Source organism: Bacillus rossius, chromosome 12 (assembly GCF_032445375.1).
Source record: "Bacillus rossius redtenbacheri isolate Brsri chromosome 12, Brsri_v3, whole genome shotgun sequence".
Taxonomy (NCBI): domain Eukaryota; kingdom Metazoa; phylum Arthropoda; class Insecta; order Phasmatodea; family Bacillidae; genus Bacillus; species Bacillus rossius.
The window spans coordinates 2,370,587-2,392,766 of record NC_086339.1 but is presented as its reverse complement, the minus strand read 5'-3'; the positions used below and the strand labels follow the sequence as shown (position 1 = coordinate 2,392,766).

Here is a 22,180-nt window from a genome sequence, read left to right as displayed (position 1 = left end):
CCCTTCCACAGCGTCGTCAGTACACACCACCAACCATTACATGGTTCCATTTTATACGGAAACTGTTTATTATTAAAAAAAAAAATAAAAAAAAAATAAAAAAAAAATAAAAAAAAAGGTTTTTTTTTTTTTTTTTTTTTTTTTTTTTAAACAAATAACACTTAAATGTCCTACACGTTACCAGTTCTCCAAAACCAGTGGTCATTTTGACAGATACCTTATGCACTTTGACAACACAACTATTCCAAACAAATAAAATAAATGTGTTAAGTATTTTCGTTTTTGAAAAATGTACTAATGTCTTTATGTAAAAAAATTAGTAACTAATAACAATTGCTAAATTAAAAGGAAGTATTTATTTTTGCATAAAATGTGGTACAAACATGCTGAATAAATTACGTTCATTGAATTTAATATTTAAAAGTTAATGTATCTGTCATTTAAGGTTAAGTTTTCATTGAAAATGTGAATTAGTTCAATGATATAAATAAAAATTTTATATATTTTTTTCGTGCTAAGTGGTAAATTAACTTGAATTATAGTGTTATATGGTGTACTGACATGGTTTTCGGCGTTAGTTCGGTTTCATCGCAGTTCAACATATAATCTTGTCCCTAATTACTAATAGTGATGGACAAAATACAAATTTTATCAAATATGAATCTCGAATTCAAATCCTATATGGCCACAGAGTACCTCAAATATAACCCTCAAATCCAAATCTAGGTCTCAAGGTCAAAAAAATAAAAAATAATACCCAAGAAAAAAAAATGTCAACTATGGTCTTGAAACATTCAACTCTCTGAATGTTTTGTTTCACAAACTAAAATTCCACAACTGATCCATCTTGTAATTTTATTTATATAATTACATGTTAAATTACAATATCTTGAAGAATGGTAACAGGATAGGTACGAAGGAAAAAACTGACCTAGTAAACTTTAGTGGTTATCAGTGTAGAATTTTTTTAAAATTTTCTTTATTTCCTCTAGTATGTTTCCTCATTTTAGCAGTGTAATTTTGAAAAAATCCTACACAGACAGATTTAAATAGAGCCAATATTTATTAACAATTTTTTTTATCCATCACCTTTGGTTAAATAACTGGTTTTCTTCCTAAGCTTACTTTTGAAACATTGCAACTTCATTGAAAACATCGCGTCAATGTTTCAACCGTTTGTTGTTTCAGCGGCTCGAGACACAAGCTCCCGGTGAGGGTGAGGGCGAGGGTGAGGGTGAGGGTGAGGGTGAGGGCGAGGGTGAGGGCGAGGGTGAGGGCGAGGGCGAGGGCGAGGGTGAGGGTGAGGGTGAGGGCGAGGGCGAGGGCGAGGGCGAGGGCGAGGGCGAGGGCGAGGGTGAGGGTGAGGGCGAGGGCGAGGGCGAGGGCGAGGGCGAGGGCGAGGGCGAGGGTGAGGGCGAGGGCGAGGGCGAGGGCGAGGGCGAGGGCGAGGGCGAGGGTGAGGGTGAGGGTGAGGGTGAGGGTGAGGGCGAGGGCGAGGGTGAGGGCGAGGGCGAGGGCGAGGGCGAGGGCGAGGGCGAGGGCGCCACCCACCTGTCAGTGACCTCGGTGTACTCGGCCATGGCCAGCTTGCGCTGACTCAGCGCGTCCTTCAGCTCCTTGTCCTGCAGCTTCAGCTTCTCCTGCACGTCCAGCTTGTCCTGCGAACAGGGAAAACACGCTTACACTGCACGCTGACACTGCTCGCTGACACCAGTGGCGTAGCCAGGATTTGTGTATGGGGGGTGTTAAAAAGCATGCCCCCCCCCCCCTGTATTAAAGGGTGGGGGGTCCTCCCCCGGGAAAATTTGGATTTTTAAGGTGCAAAATAGTGCTATTTTAGCAGTTTTCGGTACTTAAATTTAAATATTGTAATGGTAAAAATTTTATTAATTTTAATATGAAATTTGTTTGAAAGATGAATAAGAAATTAATTAAAGATTTGGTGCTAAGGAGGGGGGGTTTGAACCCGTAAAAAAACCCCCGGCCTGGCTACGCCCCTGACTGACACTACACGCTGACACTACACGCTGACACTACACACTGGTGGCACCGAGCGTTTACCGGCTGGCTGCTTGCCGGGCGCCACTGTGAAGAGTCAAGTTTCTCAAGTCAAACTTCCTAGCTGAGGGGCTGCAATTCTTGAGCATTATGATGATTCCCATCGCATGAGGGGAATAGTTCAGTATGGAGTTGGGGAACCGGGAGAGCAGGGGAATAGTTAGGTATGTGGTGGGGGGAACCGGAAGAGGAGGGGAATAGTTGGGTATGTGGTGGGGGAACCGGAAGAGGAGGGGAATAGTTGGGTATGTGGTGGGGGAACCGGAAGAGGAGACGGCAGGGAAGAGGTATAAATAAACAGCACACTTGCACACTTGCATACTTTCAAACTTGGATAATGGCACAGTAGCATTATTATTTGCGTAGTGCTAATATCAGAGCAATCCGACTGCCACACCAAATGGTGAACAGGAAACGCACAAACAAAAAATACCTTCTTTGAATTAATCTTGCAAGGGGAAAGATTAAATTTTTTTTTTTGGGATGCACGCCATTTCTGGTTACACTGTAGTTCATAGGTAAACGTCAACAGAAAAAAAAAAAAAGAAAAAAAAAAAGCCAAAGTGAAAAAAAATTTATTAATGCATACATTGCACAGAGAATTCCGTGGAAGAAATAGTATTTAGAAAACATGTCACAGCACAGATGAACACAGTGATCTGATGATGAGACATCTGCAAAAAACAACAGTAAAACAAAGACAGAACCAACCTCAGACGACACAGCGACCAACGGATGAACCCAACGATAATACTAGACAGATAACGTGGACAACACAACACAGAAACCCCACAGGTGAATCCAGCAATGTGACTTAACCTGGACACTGCAAACTACGATAGCACTGGCTACTGTGTCCGTCTGTGATGTGACATATTTTTTTTTCCCCTTAATATCTCATTCCACGAAATTCTCTGTGCAGTACATGCATGTCAATTACAACATGGTTGATTTTGGCTTGCTTTCTGTGTGCTTGCGTATTGATATTTTTTGTTTGTTATTGAGATTTATTTCTGGCATTACAGTATAATTAACAGTGGTATTAAAAAAAAAACTATTTTATCAGATACAATACCTTTATGGCTTCATCTTTCTCTTGTTTTACAAGCCTCATTGTTTTTTCGAGTTCCTTGATCTTTTGCGCCAATTCGACTTCTGCTGGAGAACTGTCCCGCTTGGCTTCCGCCAGTTGTTGCTGCTGCTGCTTCTGCTGTTCTACGTTCCGTAGAAGTGCTTCCAACTCTGTCGGGACAAAAAAAAATAATAATGCGTAAACTGCTACTGGCAAACTCCAAAACATTTAAAGACAGGGTTCCATGTAATAAAAAAAAAATACCAGAGTTCCTCTTCTTCAAAACATTGATGTCATCCTGCAGTTTCCGCACTCCATTTCCTGTTTCGGACGTAGGCGAAAGTTTCATTGCACTTTCATTTGTAACAGCCTTGGAATTTGATACTTGTAGCGATTTCTTTGTTTCTGAAATATAACAATAAGTTACGTTAAAGCAAATACAGAATGTAAAAAAACTTATATTCTGAAGTTAATGATGGTGCAATAACAAAACTCGAATTCTGCATACCTTGAAGCGAGTCTTCAACGATTTTTGTAGGAACAGTTATCGAGCCAAGATCCGACACAGAACTGAGGGAAAAAGAAAAACATGTTACCAATCATAAACACAGCAAAAAATACAAATTTGTCCATTTTCAATATCATTACACTATGAAATACCTAGACAAGATTTCATGGTTTAATTTTTAAGTCCAATTTTGTTTTTAAAACAGAGGATTTCAGTGTTATTGTTTTTATTTTTATAAAAACTGTTTTGAATAACTTACTCCATCAAAATAGTGGTAGAATTTATATGCTGTATTTGTACGATCTAAAAATATAATATTTATTACAAGTAATTTTCAATAAATTGGTCTAAAAACAGATACATTCAGAACAATGCAAATAAATTAGCGAGGCATTTGTGGATTATAAGTGATACAGTAAGTAAGAGATACAGATTAAAACAAATTAAATTTATTTTCTTGATTCAAGCACTTGGGTACAATTTTTATTGTCCGGAAATATCATTCATTGAATTCCAAACACAATATTATTATTTTTGTATGAGTTCAATTAAGTTTTGGTTAAATGCTACTTAATACCATGGCCTATATTTCAGGGCTATATGGTGCACTAACTTGCTTGCATTTAGATGTTATGCGGTGTTTTGGCATGATTTGTGGTGGTGTTATGATTTTCTCTCATTTCGCTATATAATCTTGTCCTTAGTAACACTATTTTAAAATTATAGCTATAAATGTTATGGCATACTACTAGCATAATTGAGAAGAAAAAAAAACTCACTGTCTAAGTAAGTTAAAACTGGCAAGAAAAGATCCTACAGATGTGCACCCATCAACTACTACATTTCGATAATAAAGGACATGGTTTTGTTTACCTCTGAGGTAAAGATATATTAATAACTAGCTGCCCGACCTGGCTTCGCACGGTTGTATTAATGGGGGGAAAAATGACACCAAATCTCTTATTTACAGTTATAATAAATGAAATAAAATGAAAATTAATTAATTTTGACAAAAACTTAATACAATGCTTCGTAATGTACCGAAGAAAAAACGAATAGCACCGATGGTTTCCCCGACTCTCAAGCACGCAACGTTGTCATGGAGACGAAGTACCCACTGTTTCCCGGGCTTAAACACCAATCAACATTGATAATCAGTTTATAATTAATTATAAATTATTAAGACCATTAATCGAAAAAAAAAAAAACTATCCTATCTCTCAAGTTGGAAAAAAATTACACATATTTGCCAATTTTCATCGAAATTGTTTGACTTGGTGAAGATTTCACTGGAAACAAACATCAGGACACTGGATATATATATATATATATATATATATCTTAATTGTACAGTAATATTTGCATTTAATGTATTTCAGTATTCTTGAAATATTTCACTACATCTGCATACTTTAACTAATAATATTGACACGATTCATGTTAAAACTATGTTAGGTCAAGCCAGTTATGATTAAATGCCTTTGTATTTTATTCAATACACCTTTAAAAAATATTACAAAAACAGTAAAAAATATAAAACTACATTTTAGCATATTGTTATTGTTATACATTTAATAAAATGTAAAACTGAAAGGAAAGTCGATTATGGATAAAAAAAAAAAAACAATTGTTCGAGATCGATTTAAGATACTTTTTCATACAACAGACTGGCTGAAAGTGTATCAGTCTTTACTTCGCTTTAGTTTATATTCCTAATATTGCAAAAATAACTTGAGGTAGCCAAACAATGTATGATATAATTATCATAAACTGGGACACCCGTCGTACCTCCCTTGGGTGAAGGTGAACCCGACGAACGGGAGGTGCAGCGCCGAGAACACTGCGTTGGCGGCGGGAGCCACGGCGTCCGAGGTGCGCACGTCCGTGTCGTCCACGTCGAAGTTGGAGGTGTCGGTGGGACTGCTGACCTCCGGCTTGTACGGCGCCTGGCTGTCGCGGATGCTGCCCCAGTCCAAACCTTCGAACCACGCGTGGCTCTGGAATAATAAAAAAAATTAACAGAGTTGTCCAACACTTACAACTTCCAAAACTACATCTACTCTCCACCCACACAAAAGAGGGGGGGGGGGGGGGGGGGGGGGGGTGGTCTGTAAAGTATGTTTACGGACGATAATTTCACGTGATAACGTCATAGGAAAACATTGATGGAGAAATTGCATAATTTTTAATTTTCAATTATTATTTACAGTTTTTTTTGCAAAATTTAATCTAAACAATTAGTTTGAATATGATCACGAACAAATAGTTTTAAAAGGCCCGCCTTAACCCGTTTGATATTACAGAAGATTTTCTCGCACTGCGGTTGAGCCGGTTAGTGCACGCTCGGGTAAAGGCAGAACGTGACGATTTTTCGTTGCGTGCAGCCGGCGTTCATTGATTTGTAAGATGTTATCAAGTCAAAAAAAAAAATTAATAACGGACTTGTCTAACACTTACTTCAAAATATTTACAAAAACTATCAAAAAATATTGAGTTCTAAAACAGTTAAATTGCCTGTTATCAACTGCTGTACGATTAATGATCAACATGACTCTTAGCTTTCAGTTTTAAAAATTCTAGACAATTTTTTAAAAAGTTAGTATCAGTTATACACTTTGCATCATGCTATACATGTAGTTTTGTAGCAGGAATATTGACTTACTACTCAATGTGATCAAACATATTAATTTATTTTTACTTTTGACAAACATTAACATCTTTACCACATCTTAATAATGAAATTTAATAGAACAATGAACAATGTTGACAAACGTGTGACATACAAAATGATACAAAGTCAGTTTTTAACAATGAAACCACAATATGCCATCTTGGTTTCAAATATTTAGGCCATAATTTTCTGTGTGACCAAAAACGAATAAATTCTTAATAGGGTAATAAAGTGAATAACAATAACCAACCTTAAAATCTTCAATTCCATTCTGACCGAGCCTGTAATCAGAACTGCATATAAGTCTCTTCATTAGATCTTTGGCTTCTGCGCTGACTTCGTACCCCGGGTCGGAGGGAAAATCAAAACAATTCTGTAAAGAGCAACATAGGTTATTCATGTAATACCACAAAGAATACCTGAAAATACCTACACAAGCAAAGACTAAAATGCACAAGCATTCTGAAGTACGGACATGAAACTTGGCAATAGTTTCTAGAGCAAATTTAATGATTAGAGATAAGATTTTATGGTTTTATTTTAAGTATAATTTTGTTTTTAAAACAAAAAGATTTCAGTGTTACTGTTTTTTATTTTTATAAATGCTACTTTTTGTTAAACTTAACAAAACAATGGTAATATTTATGTGTTGCAATTTTTACAATAAAATAATTTGTAATAAACTGGTCTACAACAAATGCATTCAGAACAATAAAAATGAATTGGTGAGCTTTTGTGGTTTAAAAGTGATTCAATAAGAGAAACGTTTTGGTAAAATCTTTTGACCGGCAAACATTTCGAACATTAAAAGGCATGTTACTACAACATGTAGCATCAAAATTCAAGTTGATACACACCACAAACCCAAAAATACAATTAAAATAATGAAACTAATCAGAATTTTCAATCAAAACTTAACTCAAATGACAAATACCCAATCTCTTAAAAATTAAATAAAATAATTTATTTAGCATGACCGTTACAAATGCAAAAATCAGCATGTTTCGTAAAACAAAAATGGCTCCCATAGGAATTCAGAAAAAAATTAAAATGTTTAAATTAGTCTTTTTTGGACTCTAATGATGTAGGAATCAACAGCCAAAAAAAAAAAAAATCTGATTATAAAATTGTCAAGCAAAATACCTTTGAATTAGTCAAAATGGAATGACCCAAATACATGTCCCTACTAAACCGACTTAACAGCGGTCCCGAAAAATCCAGATTTAAGGCCTTTCAAAAAAATATATTAAATTTCAAAACTAAATGTTATTAACTCAATTCTATAGCAATATCTAAACACAATAATGTGTGTATTTAAATACTTCCAAAATTATGAAAAAAAATTTGCAAGAATTGCAAAAAATATTAATAATTATGAGCAAAATGGACTCTCGCAGTCACCTTGTGGTTCATGATCTTGCCGTACGTCTCCACGAGGGACTCCGCGTAGAAAGGCGTCTCGCCGTAGAGCATCTCGAACATGCAGACGCCCAGCGACCACCAATCACACTCCGGGCCGTACCTGCCTTGCCCGTCCTCCATGGCCTGCAAGCAAGATGTTTACGCTCATCCTGATGTGTAGTCCAAGGTCAGAACCAAAGGGTTAGGAATTATGCTGTGACATGGTCAAGGTCACTTCTTAACTTATTACCTCTTTGATGCCACACTGCAACACTGCGGGGATGGTGCCTTACCACTCCTGATGACGGTTAATAAGTACAAATTAAAATTTAAGACGTTAAATACGGTTGATTCCATAAAGAAAAAAAAACATTTAAAAACTGTTTCCGCAATGCACACACTAACAACTTCACACAACATTGTGAGTGTTCTGTCAACACGGCACACACTATCACCTCGACATAAAGTAGCTTCATGCAGTATCCATTCGAAACCTCAACTAAGTTTCTTATTTTCAACGCTTCATATCCTCCCTCCATATAGCAATAAGGACATCATTATAACAATGTGACTGGTATTCGTGCCCAAATTACAATTAACTGTGCCCACTTCTAAAAAATGTCTTAAGGGGCCCGCCTCGTCAGGGGTGTATGTGTGTTAGTGAGGCGGGATGATAAGCGCGACGCTCGCTGGTGCTTCTAGCGCGGTGTCTCCACTGGACTGGCGCGCAGTCTTCTCGTCGTACATATGAGCGGTGACCGTAACATTATATGGCCGAGAAATTGTGACCTGGCAGATCAATTCCTCCAACCCTTAATATATGAAATAATTGAGGCTCTAGAAAAAAAATTAAAAGAAAAATATTCAAGGAAAAAATTGGTTGTCTGTAAAGTTAGGTTATGGAGACGATAGTTTAACGTGTAAACGTCATAACAAAACATTGTTGAAATGATTATATACTTTTATAAATAAAATTGATTCATTTTTATTGAATTATCACTATTCGTATAGATACAAGGAAGGAGTGAAATGAATTCTACAATTTTATTGATAAAATTTACTTTTATTTGCACCCATTAATTCAAATATGTTTATTACTTTAACGAAGAGATTATTTTAACTATAACTTTTATACATGTTTGCTATTTAACTTCTTCCAATCCGTGTTATCCTGTTAAGGATAGGACGACGATAGGAAAATTAGGAAACGAATGGGAGTGTTTCAAGTTTAACGTGCCTCGAATAAGTTGAATCGACGGTTGTTCCAATCGAGTGGAAGAGAGATAGATGCGGCACAAGCGTACAATGAGCGTAACGGGACACAGTGTAATGGGACAATGTGCAAAACGGGAAAATGCGTGTAACGGGACAATGTGTGTAACGGGACAATGTGCGTAACGGGACAATGCGCGTAATGGGACACTTTTTTGACGTGGCAACGTCTAATAAATCGATGAAGGCCAGCTGCACGCACGGAAAAGTGTCCCGTTACGCACATAGTCCCGTTACGCTGTGTCCCGTTACACTCATTGTACGCTTGCGCCGCATCTATCTCTCTTCCACTTGATTGGCCTATGAATCTACTATTATATTAAATAGGTTTAGGCGAGCTTTTCAAAAGTAGCTTTTAACTATAGTACTTTAACTAAACTATTGTTTCATCAATGTTTTGTTATGACGTTGTCACGTTAAACTATCGTCCGTAATCAGACTTTACAGACAACAATTTTTTTGCGTGCAGCCAGCAGTCAACGTTGTCACGTCAGACATGTAGAAACGATCGCAAGCGACCCGGGAGGGAAGCACGGGGACCCACCCTGAGGATCTCCGGGGAGATGTAGTCGGGCGTGCCCACCGCCACGTTGCTCTGCACCGTGCCGTCGGCGTGAAGGCGCAGGCAGGAGCCGAAGTCAGCCAGGCGGATGTGGCCGTCCGCGTCCAGCAGCACGTTGTCGGGCTTGATGTCGCGGTGCACGTAGCGCAGCGCGTGCACCGAGCCCACCGCCAGCACCATCTCCGCGATGTAGAAGCGCGCCATGTCCTCGGGCAGGCGGTCCTCGAACTTGCTGAGCAGCGTCAGCAGGTCCCCGCCGCAGTAGTAGTCCATCACCAGGTACTGCGACACACACACACACACCCACCCGCCCCTCCGTCACGCATTCCAGTTCATCCCTCGATCCAGACAGACGATCCCTGTACGCATCGGTCCCGCGGTTCTCTCGACCGTTTAACTTAGCATGTCGAAAGATCACGGACATAACCAAAAAAATTTGCTACGCAACCACGGATTACGCAAGTTGAATGCGAAAGAAAAAAAATTTCCACGAGACCCGTCACAATTAGTTTGTAAAGTTACGTGTGAGTTTTTTTGTTTGCCCAGGATCTTCGACATATACTAAACTGAAACAGCGAGCATCACGCACCACAGGGTCGATATATACAGGATCATGCCGTCAGGATCAAGGGATGTACATACTTATATACCTGACACAGAATCAATGTCTATATTTTTTTTTTATTTTTCTTTCAAGACTCCAGTTTTCTTTTCCAGTGCAGCTAACTGGATGTAATGACCATAACTAGAGACCCGTGAATTTCGCGGATTCAATGACCTCCAGGATAGACTCCAATATCCTCTGCACACTCGGGCAAATGCCAACTGTTCACTGGCTGCTGACTTGTGAGTCGTCTCGACTGGGTGGCCTGCGATTCGGCACTTCTACGAGCGAGGGTCTCTAATTGGCCCTCAGTCCTCCAAGATCAACAGTGGACCAATGGCGGAAGCAGCACTAAGGTGTAATTATTTGAATTTTAGCATAACACGAAATGAATCCGCGAAAATTCACGGGTCTCTAACCACGAGTGGCAGGTCTCTAAACGGACGAGTGGCCAGGTCTCACCAGGTTGTTGTGGTCCTGGAAGGCGAAGTGCAGGTTGGTGATCCAGCGCCGGTCCCCGTACACCAGCACGTCTCGCTCCTCCTTGAAGCAGGCCGTCTCCGCGCGCTTCAGCATCTCCCACTTGTTCAGGATCTTCATGGCGAAGACCTTGCCCGAGTGGCGCATCTTCACCACGCACACCTCCCCGAACGCCCCCCGCCCGATCACCTTCACCACCTCAAAGTCCTCTCGGCTCAGCCGCAGGCTCTTCAGGCATGTCGCCACGGGCTTCACTGGAACGGCAACCGCAGCTGTTAGTGCCCTGCCTTCCCGTTTGATTATTTATTTCACACAGATACCTTGAATCTGAGGGGGGAAAAAAGCCCAAAATAAAGATTCGTTACCAATAAGATTGTCCGGCCACCCTGCTGGTGGGCCAAGGGACTGCCCTGCCTTCCCATGCGCTTGTTTATTTCACACAGATACCTTGAATCTGACAGATAAAAAAAGCCCAAAATAAAGATTCGTTACCGATTAGATTGTCCGCCCATCTGGTCTGGTGGCTAGCACACCCGGCCGGTGGGCCAAGGGACCCGGGTTCGACTCCCGGCCCAGGCGGGGGTAGTTACAAACCTTCTCCCTGGGCTCAGGACTGGGCGTTCCGTCATTTCCCCCTTCAACTTCCATCCCGCGGAAGGCAACGGCAAACCACCGCGGTACCATCCGGCCTTGGCCGGCACAAGGGCCCTCAATGGCTGTCAACACCATGACGTTGCCCGAGCTCATGACACCCGGTCACTGGCTAAAATGACTCGTCGTCGCCTGCTACTAGATTATTATTAGGGAATAGACTAAAATATGATGAATTGCGATGAAGCATAAAAACCCCGAAAAGCAAGTCGTCAATATAACGCATAAAAACAGAAATGAAAGTTAATAGACCCTAAAGCACTGAAATGCAACTAAAAATTGCATGAAAATAATCAGTCATTTAAATCAAAAACTTACACAACAAAATATAAATGCAATTCAATTAGCACGTAGTTTGTACCAAAAATGTAATTACTAAAAAAATTGAAAAGGTTTTTACTTTTTTTTTTATCTTGCAACTGTTATTACTCATTTTTACATTACAGTGTTGGTACATTTTTTAAGCACAAAATTACTGTTGATTTATCTTCATTGTTCCGAGTAGTTACAATATGATATTAAAATATATTAAATTGTAAATGTGCATCATTTATCAGTCAAAATGAAACTGTTTTGGTGAAAAAATATCACAAAACATTTAAGTACCATATATTTTGTTGAATGATATGCTCTCTATAAGAATAAACTAAATTATTTATACATATAAAAAAAATTACATAGGAAAACTAAATTGACCAAAAAATAAGGCCATAAAATTTTGTCTATGATTATTACGTACATTTTACAGGTCGTTTACAAAAACCTGGCAATTCAGTTCTTCTTCAGAAACATTAAATAAACTTTTCAGACAAATTTTTTTAATTACAGGGTTATTTTTTAAATAATTATATGCGCAAATTAAATATATATATATATATTTTTTTTTACACTGTGCAGAAATTTACCAATTTTGAAGTTAGAAAGCTAAAAACTATTCAGAGATAATTTCTGAATGATTTTAGCGGACATGATTTTAGTCATATTCAACATGTGACTATAAATTGAAGTGAGACGTCAAACAAACAAATATAAATGAGCAAAAAGCTGCCGGAAATAAATTTTTTACGATTTTCATGACGTGTAGACACAAAGTTTTAATTCTTTCTCTTTGCCAATAACTTGTGCAGAAAAAAAAAAGCTGATAAAAGATGGAACAAAAGCACATTCACTACTATCGTAACACTAAAGAATTATGTAACTTTACCAAATCCTTGCAGTTACTATTTTTTCCATCTCTGTCAATAACAACATGATTTACTGAAGCAATAAAACCTGTAATAAGCCACAGTTTTCTTACAACATATTACAGATGCTGAAACTTGTGACTCGTGAAGTAGTTGTGATGGTTGTAGCCGCAGACACAAAACAGTAAGTTATCTCTTCCCGGCTCTTATGGAGACTGGAACCTGTTAGTGATTATCAGACAGTAACAAGGTACGAGGGCTTGGGAAGATATTATTTAAGCCATGTCATGTCAAAAACTTGGAAAATTACTCCAAATTGAAATGGAAAGCACAAACCTGCGAAATGTCAGATAGCGAGCGAAGTGGCTGTCTCACTCAACATGTAGGTTCTTTCAATTTTTCGTTGTAACTATAATTTAAGGACTTTTTGAAAATGTACATTACTCTATTTAGATATGCTTCAGAAATTCTTAACAAATTAATTTTTGTGTGTGTTTGTTGTGTGTGTGCGCACACACAGTAGTACCCTGATTAACCGTGGTAATTGGGGAATGGGGTTTTTTCAGCACGGATAATCGAATTAAAATGATTTTAGGTTATACAATACAGCAAAATTTCATAATTTATATAAAACAAATGTTCAAGTATTACTGACACTAATCATTAATTATATGTATGAATGAAATTATTCATAATGAACTAAAAGATGCATTTCAATGAAAAATATGCATTATATTTAGAATTTGAAATGCATAAGGTATGTAGTTTTTAGTTTTATACTTCTTTCTTATCACTTCCGCTAACGAATTACACTTTGTGGGCTTGGTCCCCCCCCCCCCCCCCAAAAAAAAATGCCCTGTAAATCAGGTCACTGATAATCGAGGTTCTACTGTATATAGTACTTTGTTGCATTTTACAACATTTTCAGACCCCATCCCCCTCTTAAAAAGTGTAGAAAAGGGGTTCTACTGTATTCACTAACGGGTTCTGGTCTGTAAGCGCAGCGAGTGAATAACTTGTTATTAATTGCGGGCGACTACAACTATCGTGATAATCACGCCAGTTCACGAGTGTTGACTTGCACAAGCAGCCCAAAGAGCACGGGAAGCTTCGAGACGCGGGGGGACCGCGAGGGGAGCCAGGAGCTGCACGCACCGAGCTCGATGAAGTCGGAGACGGTCTTCTCGCGGCGCAGCGAGGAGTTGCAGCACTCGTCGTACAGCACCAGCAGGATGTCCAGGAGGGTCTCGATGCTGAAGCACTGGCCCTGGCCCCGGGTGGGGCCCCCCAGGAACAGCGCTTCCAGCCTCCGCAGGCGCTCGTCCCCGGCCGCACCTGGCCGGCCCAACCCGCCTCTCGCTCTCGCTCTCTCTCTCTCTCTAGTCTCACCCCGCTCCGCTCACCTTCCAGACAAAACCTCAACCATCACATCGCACCCCGAGTACAAGTGCGATACTATCACAACTCATTTGCCATGGTCTTGCACATATTCTTTTATAATGTTTTTTCCAGTGCGCAACACTACATTATTTGCCATGAGTCCCGTGAAAGTAAATATAATATTGCGATAGTCTCGCAGTGCCTAGATGATGATATTTTCCTGCTTGTGGTAAAAAAATATCTCACAAAATCAATTTTTTGAGTTACGATAGTCTTGTACTCAGGGTGCGACATATTTTTTAAAATGATGTTTAAAGGAAAATAAGGAATGAGAACTTCGAAAATGCATTTTTTTAATAATTTTATAATATTCATTTCTTACTACCAAGGAACCGTAACAAAGACGCAATCTTAGTTTCAGCCACCAAATTATGTTTTACCATTTAATATTATATATATTGGCTTTGTTTGAACAGGGTACATAGTAAACGGAATGTCTTGTTATTAATAGTGACCAAATACTACAAGTAGATTTTCCCTGCGAAATAATAATTGGGCTTTAGAATTATTTTTCTTTTCTTTTCAGAATGCATACAAATATAATATGTACTGTCAAAAAAGACACTATTATGGTCTTAGAAAAAATCAATAAATAGTAAAATTGAAAAATTTATAAACTAATACTTATCGGTCACTTTCAAAATACGAATTTTAACACTGACTCACATTTTCGATAAAATATTATGCTAACCAAAGCCAATCAAAGTTTATTTATAAGAAAAATTTTTCTTCTTTACTCTTACATTTTCCAGTTCCCCCTGCCCCCAGCAAAAATAAACAAAAAAAAAAGCCGCTTGACACCAGTATAAAAGCAAGTTTAATGTAACACCAACATTTCTATCTAATTCTACAAAGTTCTTTGCCATTGTACAAGTAACTGTCCACAGTAAATAAACTATACAAATTTAAAAATACTGAACATAAAATACGATAAAAAGATTAAAAAAAAAATGGCCACAACAAACAATAAATTATTATTTTTAGTCACGTATTCAAAGAATAATAAAACTCATATCCAATAAATATAGTTTAAAAAACTAAAGAAACATGCTTTTAAAGATTATCAAACTAAAAAGTAAAAAATAATTTTAAAATTTAATTTAAGACAATAGTATATAAGCAATACTAGTATAAATGAGAAAAAAGCTTGAGGCGCTTTGTGCCATATTTTTTGTATATTAAGCACCCCATGCTTTTTTCTCATTTATACTAGTATTGCTTATATACTATTGTCATAAATTAAATTTTAAAACTATTTTTTACTTTTTAGTTTGATAATCTTTAAAAGCATGTTTCTTTAGTTTTTTAAACTATATTTATTTTTAACTTTTTAGTTTGATATTCTTTAAAAGCATGTTTTTTTTAGTTTTTTTAACTATATTTATGTATAATTATCATAGGGAAATGAGTTACCGACACTACCTATTACCATCTGAGATAACTATTTGGAGTTGCAACGTCACAAAGAAATGGTAAAGTCTCTCCGAATCATTTACAGTTAGATGTATGGATATAATCTTAGAATTTACCGGAAAAAAAAAAACATTTTTTTTTTTCGGCGTGGCCGGGAGTAGAACCCACAATCGCTGAATCCGAAAGCTGACATCACAGAAGTCGCGCGCCTTAGACCACTCGGCTAACGAACGTAATGAAATTGGTGGGACATTTTACAGTGATGAGCCACTCACTCTTAGTCGAAAGAGTTACAGACGGACAGACAAACAAACATACAGGTGAAGCTAATATAAAGCATGTAAAATGTGGTGCATGGATAACAATTTCTACCAGCCTAAGAACAATCCTGACGGTACTATGCGCATATTTTATATAAAGGCCTAAAAGTTCATATTCTAATCATTTTAGGAATGTTAAGCATGCGTAACTAAAATAGATCCTTTATTAATTTATTTTAATTGTCTTTAGAATTTATTTAAAATTCTTCATTTACCTGTCTAATTTTGCAATAGGTTGATTTATTCCAACTTTGTTATTACAGAGTGCCAAAATTAAAGCCTCGTTAGGTCTGTATTAATGATAACAAGGTTTGACCAAGTGTTGTGGAAGAGCGTGGAAGCGACGTACGGAAGAGGAGGGGAGGGAAAGGAGGGGGAAGCAACATATGGGAGGGGATGATTTTAGGGGATTGGAAGGAGGGGGAAGTGACATACAGAAGGGGGAAGGGGAGGAGGGGAAAGCAATGTAGGGAAGGGAAGGGGAGGTGGGGAAGCGACATATGGGAGGGGAGGGAAAGGAGGGGGAAGCAACATATGGGAGGGGATGATTTGAGGGGATTGGAAGGAGGGGGAAGCGACATACAGAAGGGGGAAGGGGAGGAGGGGAAAGCGATGTAGGGAAGGGAAGGGGAGGTGGGGAAGCGACATATGGGAGGGGAGGGAAAGGAGGGGGAAGCAACATATGGGAGGGTGTGATTTGAGGGGATTGGAAGGAGGGGGAAGCGACATACAGAAGGGGGAAGGGGAGGAGGGGAAAGCAATGTAGGGAAGGGAAGGGGAGGTGGGGAAGCAACATATGGGAGGGGAGGGTAGGGATGGGGAAGCAACATATGGGAGGGGATGATTTGAGGGGATTGGAAGGAGGGGGAAGCGACATACAGAAGGGGGAAGGGGAGGAGGGAAAAGCAATGTAGGGAAGAGAAGGGGAGGTGGGGAAGCGACATATGGGATGGGAGGGAAAGGAGGGGGAAGCAACATATGGGAGGGGGTGATTTGAGGGGATTGGAAGGAGGGGGAAGTGACATACAGAAGGGGGGAGGGGAGGAGGGGAAAGCGATGTAGGGAAGGGAAGGGGAGGTGGGGAAGCGACATATGAGAGGGGAGGGAAAGGAGGGGGAAGCAACATATGGGAGGGGTTGATTTGAGGGGATTGGAAGGAGGGGAAGTGACATATGGGAGTTGTTGGAAAGGAGGGGGAAGCGAAGTAGGGAAGGGAAGGGGAAGGAAGGGGAAGCAACATATGGGAGGGGATTGGAAGGAGGGGAAGCGACATATGGGAGGGGAGGGGAAGTGGGGGAAGCACGTACCTTGGGGCACCACTGCTCCCGAGTCCTGGTGTGGCGCAGGCGTCGCCGCAGTGTCAGACATTGAGGGGCGTTACATCACAACACACGTCCGAACATCAGCGGCGCCGGGACGCGCGGAGGCACGGCTCGAGCAACACGCGCTCCACTCGCGCGCTTCCCTCATCTTCCCCCTCTCTGCGGGACAACCACCAACCACCTTCCGCCTGAGCAATACAAGTGTACTTCTCTTTAAGTTATTCTGAACATTAATATCTACCATTCAACACTATAACATTTTTTATTCAAATATTCAAATATATCATTGAGGTAGAACCATGTTATTACGTTTTACAAAAAAACCATTATAAGCAGGAAATGTCAATTTAACACTTGTCAGTGTTAAAACCACTGACGGGTTCACTCTATGCTGGAGTTTCCTCGAGCAAGAGAACCACTTTCTTTTAAACCTCGTGAAGCTTCCAGCTTTCTGTGTCATTAGATACACACTCCTACATATCTGTATAACCTCCTCACAATTCACAACGATAGTGTTACGGAGGATATGCCAATGTCCAATTCCTTTGCCACTTGAACGCGTGCTCTTGTGGATTCTCACCTACAAATGACATTAATTCAACTCTACAAGTAATATGAAAAGCTTTATGATTTTTTTCTTAGCCATCGCAGAATGATTGTCAAATTATTGTAGAAATACTTATGTACATTTGAAAACAGACCAGAATAGCAAGGAATAAATTTATTAGTTTGTTTTCCAAGATGAAGTTGCCAACAGACACAAGGGCTGCATACATATTTACCTTTTTTTATAGAATACATATATGTTTTCAATTATTTTCTTTCCATTTCTTGAATTTTAGAAAACAAACATTATAAGCAAGAAAAGAATAATTTGTAAAACATTATACTCAGGAAAACATTATAGGCAAGAACATTATAACAGGGTAGCCACTCAATGTTGTGATTTAAAATAGAAAAATCTTTTTATAATTACCTACAACTTAAAAATTGTTCATATAAATTTAATTTTGTTTTCTGCTCTACTGCAGATACTAATAATGGTCCTTCACTATTACAGATAGGTAAATAAGTAGAAAGGTAGCAGTTAAATTAAACTCCCAATTACATTTACTACCCGACATATAAACACAGAACAAAGTGATCCAAAGGTAACCCCTATTTTACCTTGACTACAGATGTAGCCACAAATGAAAGTGGAATTCACACAGTAAATTGCTAAAAATTGTTGTAAACCTCTCGATGAATAATCATACCCCAGAACCACAGAACAAGAACTAATGTTAGGAAGACAACTACCACCTTCAAAATGATGTAGCAGGAAGGATAGGGGTGAAGGAGTAATAGGAATGGAAAGAAAGAGACTAGTAAGAGGAGGAAAAGAAGGGCGATAAAAATTAGTATGAGGAAGGAGAAGGCTGGAAAAAAGCAGGAAATGACGGGTGCAGAAAAGGTGTAGTAGAGATGGAATTGGAGCATGTGAAGGAGGAACAGGAGTAGGAGTTGAGAAACTGTAAAAGTGGTAAAATGAGAAAGAGGAGGAATACAGACAGAGAGCAAAGCTAGGAAGAGGAAAGGAAAGAATAGGTTGATGGGGCTGGGGGTTGGACAGCGAGTTGGGAGGGAATAGGTGAGATAGATAAGGAAATGTGCCAAGGGCAAAAGAAAAGAGAAGGGAGTGAAGAATATGTAAGGCTAGAGGTAGGATGTACATAGAGGCAGACATGTTAGATGTGCCAATATCATGGTACTGTTACTACCATTCTTTAACCTCGTGCACCACGCACTATAACGAAGTGAACCTGGTATGCAAATAATGTACAATTATTTGACCTCAACGAAAATGAACAGTTAGACCTCAAGGATGGAAAACAATGACTGACGGAATAGTGAACATTTGTAAATTTTTTTTCACACATCACGAATTCTTCAGGCCTCGCTGGAGCAGATGTAATTAACAACTTGACGTGGAGATAAGTATGGCTGCTTCGATCTCTACTAAGCAAGTACGTCTGCTATTCTGGGTTAGTAAGTTCAAGACTGTCAAGAAGTGTATTCCCACAGGCACATACAATTCTTTTGATACATATGCAGTGTTACACAATATTCCTGCGCAGAAATACAAATGAGTAAAATTCATGGAACAACCAACATAAAGTAAAGTAGCTTTTTATAAATGTGCCACTATTTTGGTCACACTTTCGTAAAATTATTTTGACAGGACATTAACTATCAGATGTCCCTGGCAGTCTAGAGTTGGGAGTGGTGAGGAAGAGGGGAAAAATGAAAGATGAAGAATAGAGGAGGCGGAAGAGATGAGTGAGTACAAGTAGGCACAGAGATATGAGTAGGAGCAGGTACGTAAGTGGAATTACATCCCACGCTTACAGCACAATTTGTAGCGGTTTGAACTGTGCGCGACACATCGGCCTCCGGCACTCCGCTCCCCTCCTCCTTCTCCCTCCTTCCCCCCCCCCTCCTAGTGGTTGTTCTATGTCTAATTGTTCACCCCCTCCCTCCTTGATTGGCGCATGCGCGCGCTGCGGCGCGATGTTATAAAAGGAGCTGCAAATTGGTCAGGAGCCCTCTTTCTTTCTTCATTTTAGTCAGGCTCGGTTGTCAGCTGTTGTAATCTACGAGCATGTAGTCGGTTAGGTTCAGTTTTGAACTACGTGGGTGTGCGACCTCAGGGGAAAATGTAAGTTGGTTTGAGTTGTGTGTGAGGCGGTGGCCCTTACCTTAATTTAGAGTCATTTATTCTTAAATTGGTTTGTCTAAATTCCTTTTTGGCCGCCACCTTGAAAATTGTTTAGTTTGAATTAACGCATTAATGTAACTTCACTGTCAACTTGGTTTTCATTGGTAACTGCCTCCCCCTGAGACGTCGTTGCATGTATTTGATTAATTCTCATTAATGTAAATTCCCTTTGTAATTGTAACTGCACTTTGCAGTAGTTCTGACAAACGTAATTATGTAAAGTATTTCCTTAATCGTAACTGCACTTCGCAGTAGTTTTGAACAACGTAATGAATATAACATCTTTCTGTTATTTTTTAATTGTAACTGCACCTTGCAGCAGTTTGAAAAATGTAAAAATGTTTGGATTTAACTGCATACTTGCCACTGCCTTTGCTTCGCGTCAAATGTGCGTTGTATAATGGGATCGCTTACGGTGTAGCCGGCTTATCGTCGAAGCTTGTTATTAACAAGCCTGTTTTGTCTATAATCATTGTTTTTGGTTTTTGTATTTAGCCTTGCTTAAATTGTATTAACTTAACTTCATCAGTAACCTAATGTTATGATTTGATGTTTGAATAAAATGTCTGTGTACCTGATACCATTTACCTTGCTTACCTAAACTGCTCCATTCACTTAAACCCCAGTCCATGCCAGGTTCTGGCCAACTATCCCAATGTTCCAAAGCTAGACAAGCTTTACTAATTCATAAAGCACCAAGTCAGTAATGTAATTAATTGGGCATTAGCAGCTCCTGGTTGAATGGGGCACTGAGAATGACCCAAGAAGCCACACAGAAACTTTCTTTGCCATTATTATTTATGACTACTTCAGGATCTTTTCTAATTCATATAGACCAATGGTTCTCAAGAGTCTATCACTATACCTACTGATGACTGAGCATTTAATTAAAATTTGGTTTTTAATCTTCATTATGCTGAAAGAAAACTTAAATTTTTTTAGCAATTTTATGGGCAGAAAATTATTAAAGAACCAAGTTGGGGGTGGCAGGAATGTCTCTTTTCACCTCAGTCCACAATGACAATGTTCATAATTGTTCCAAATTCACTATAGTTTTCCATTTAGCATTTCTATGCAATTCCAACTATTAAAGGTATAAATAATAAAAAAACTTTATTGCCAAGCTGAAAGTGATTTACTTTTCCCAGATAAGTTAAACATTGGCAAGAATCTCACTTAAGTCTCATCCTTGATGTATAAAATTAAGTTTACCTCTTGCACAAAAAGGCAGAACCTTGTTGGGGAAACCTGTTTATACTGTTTTCCAAATTAGGTCAGTACAAACTCTGTCATTACTTATTTGTCATATTAAACTTTTTGACCTCAGTTCTATAGACACAAAACATTATTTCCAAAAAGGATTTTAAGTTTAAAAGATATTAACAAGTAAGTTCCATCTTGATGATGAATCTCTGTCAAGAGCAAGAAAAAATGAGTGCCACTCAATCAGACTATGGCTGTAATGGACAGTTTTGATTCAGTCCAATGTGGTATCACAGAAATGACATGTCAGTGCCCACGCTTGGTTCAGAACACACACGACCTCTCCCAGATAGCAGAAAATATTCAATGAAGAGAACAAGCCCAATTCAAGCCTTCAGCAAGCTTTCAGAGAGCCATCTAAACCTTAACGGTAATACCTAAGTTTGAATAAAGCTTGATGTGTAAGGTTTACACCGCAAATCTAATTCCAGTCAATCAAGCAAACAGAAAGAGGGAAGCACTAATTCCTGGTGAGGACAGGGCAGAGTGGAATGGACTTGAGGGGAAGGAATTGGTTGCGAGGGGTGTGGACTTACAGAAGCAGCTTCAGGAAATGGGAGAGTGAAATAAGGGGAGGGGGAATCTTTGCCGCCGAGCGAAAGCCTGCACGTTTAATAGTCAAATTCAAAAAAATTCCAAATTGTTCTAACTCACATGCTACGTGGAGTGTTTATACCATTTGCAGTAAACTAGTCCACAGGATTACATGCTAAACCAAATAAAAGGTCTCAGGCAATCAATACACAACCAAGTCAGGCCTTCACAAACAGCAGTAACCTATTAAATTAGTTATAAAAGCTGTTCTATACACAAGTTTTAATAAAAGTATCAACAGGTAGTACCGTAAGTTGATATTTTTGATTAAAATATAAGATACATTTAAGTATTTTTCATACGCAGTGTTTCGGAAATGTGCTGTTATATGGCCCCTTACCACAGGTTACCTTAATGTTTATACTAAATGATTGTCAATAATAAATATTGCAGTTAAACTTCCGAGTATTTAAGAGTCACGTATGTACCGAAAAAACTGCTGCCAACGCAATTTAGGGAAAACACAATCCATATCTCTGGAATCATATCGTTTTTAGGTAACCTTTTAATATGTTAAATTTTAAAACCCATTAGATATGTCGGATATCAGCTGACATCACGAATCAGTGGGTTGCCCAATTTGACATGCATAACCCTTTCGTTAACA

At 38.9% G+C, this 22,180-nt stretch overlaps 1 protein-coding gene across 3 annotated transcripts in view; it reads right to left on the bottom strand.

Annotated features, from left to right (window-relative positions):
• LOC134537348 (serine/threonine-protein kinase Genghis Khan) overlaps positions 1 to 22,180 on the bottom strand; it is an 82,596-nt gene that overhangs the window by 60,056 nt on the left and 360 nt on the right. Inside the window, exons 1-12 of one of the 3 annotated variants that reach the window (XM_063377691.1) lie at positions 21,822 to 22,169; positions 16,944 to 17,117; positions 13,619 to 13,798; positions 10,611 to 10,882; positions 9,527 to 9,826; positions 7,711 to 7,854; positions 6,560 to 6,682; positions 5,427 to 5,635; positions 3,639 to 3,700; positions 3,395 to 3,535; positions 3,134 to 3,300; positions 1,552 to 1,658 (exon numbers count right to left, since the gene is read on the bottom strand). In XM_063377691.1, the coding sequence (XP_063233761.1) occupies positions 1,552 to 1,658; positions 3,134 to 3,300; positions 3,395 to 3,535; positions 3,639 to 3,700; positions 5,427 to 5,635; positions 6,560 to 6,682; positions 7,711 to 7,854; positions 9,527 to 9,826; positions 10,611 to 10,882; positions 13,619 to 13,798; positions 16,944 to 17,004 (1,766 nt within the window). In that variant the 5' untranslated portion in view covers positions 17,005 to 17,117; positions 21,822 to 22,169. Of the gene's footprint in view, positions 1 to 1,551; positions 1,659 to 3,133; positions 3,301 to 3,394; positions 3,536 to 3,638; positions 3,701 to 5,426; positions 5,636 to 6,559; positions 6,683 to 7,710; positions 7,855 to 9,526; positions 9,827 to 10,610; positions 10,883 to 13,618; positions 13,799 to 16,943; positions 17,147 to 21,821; positions 22,170 to 22,180 lie in introns of those variants that run through there. The other 2 variants (XM_063377690.1, XM_063377689.1) reach the window with 2 other exon arrangements.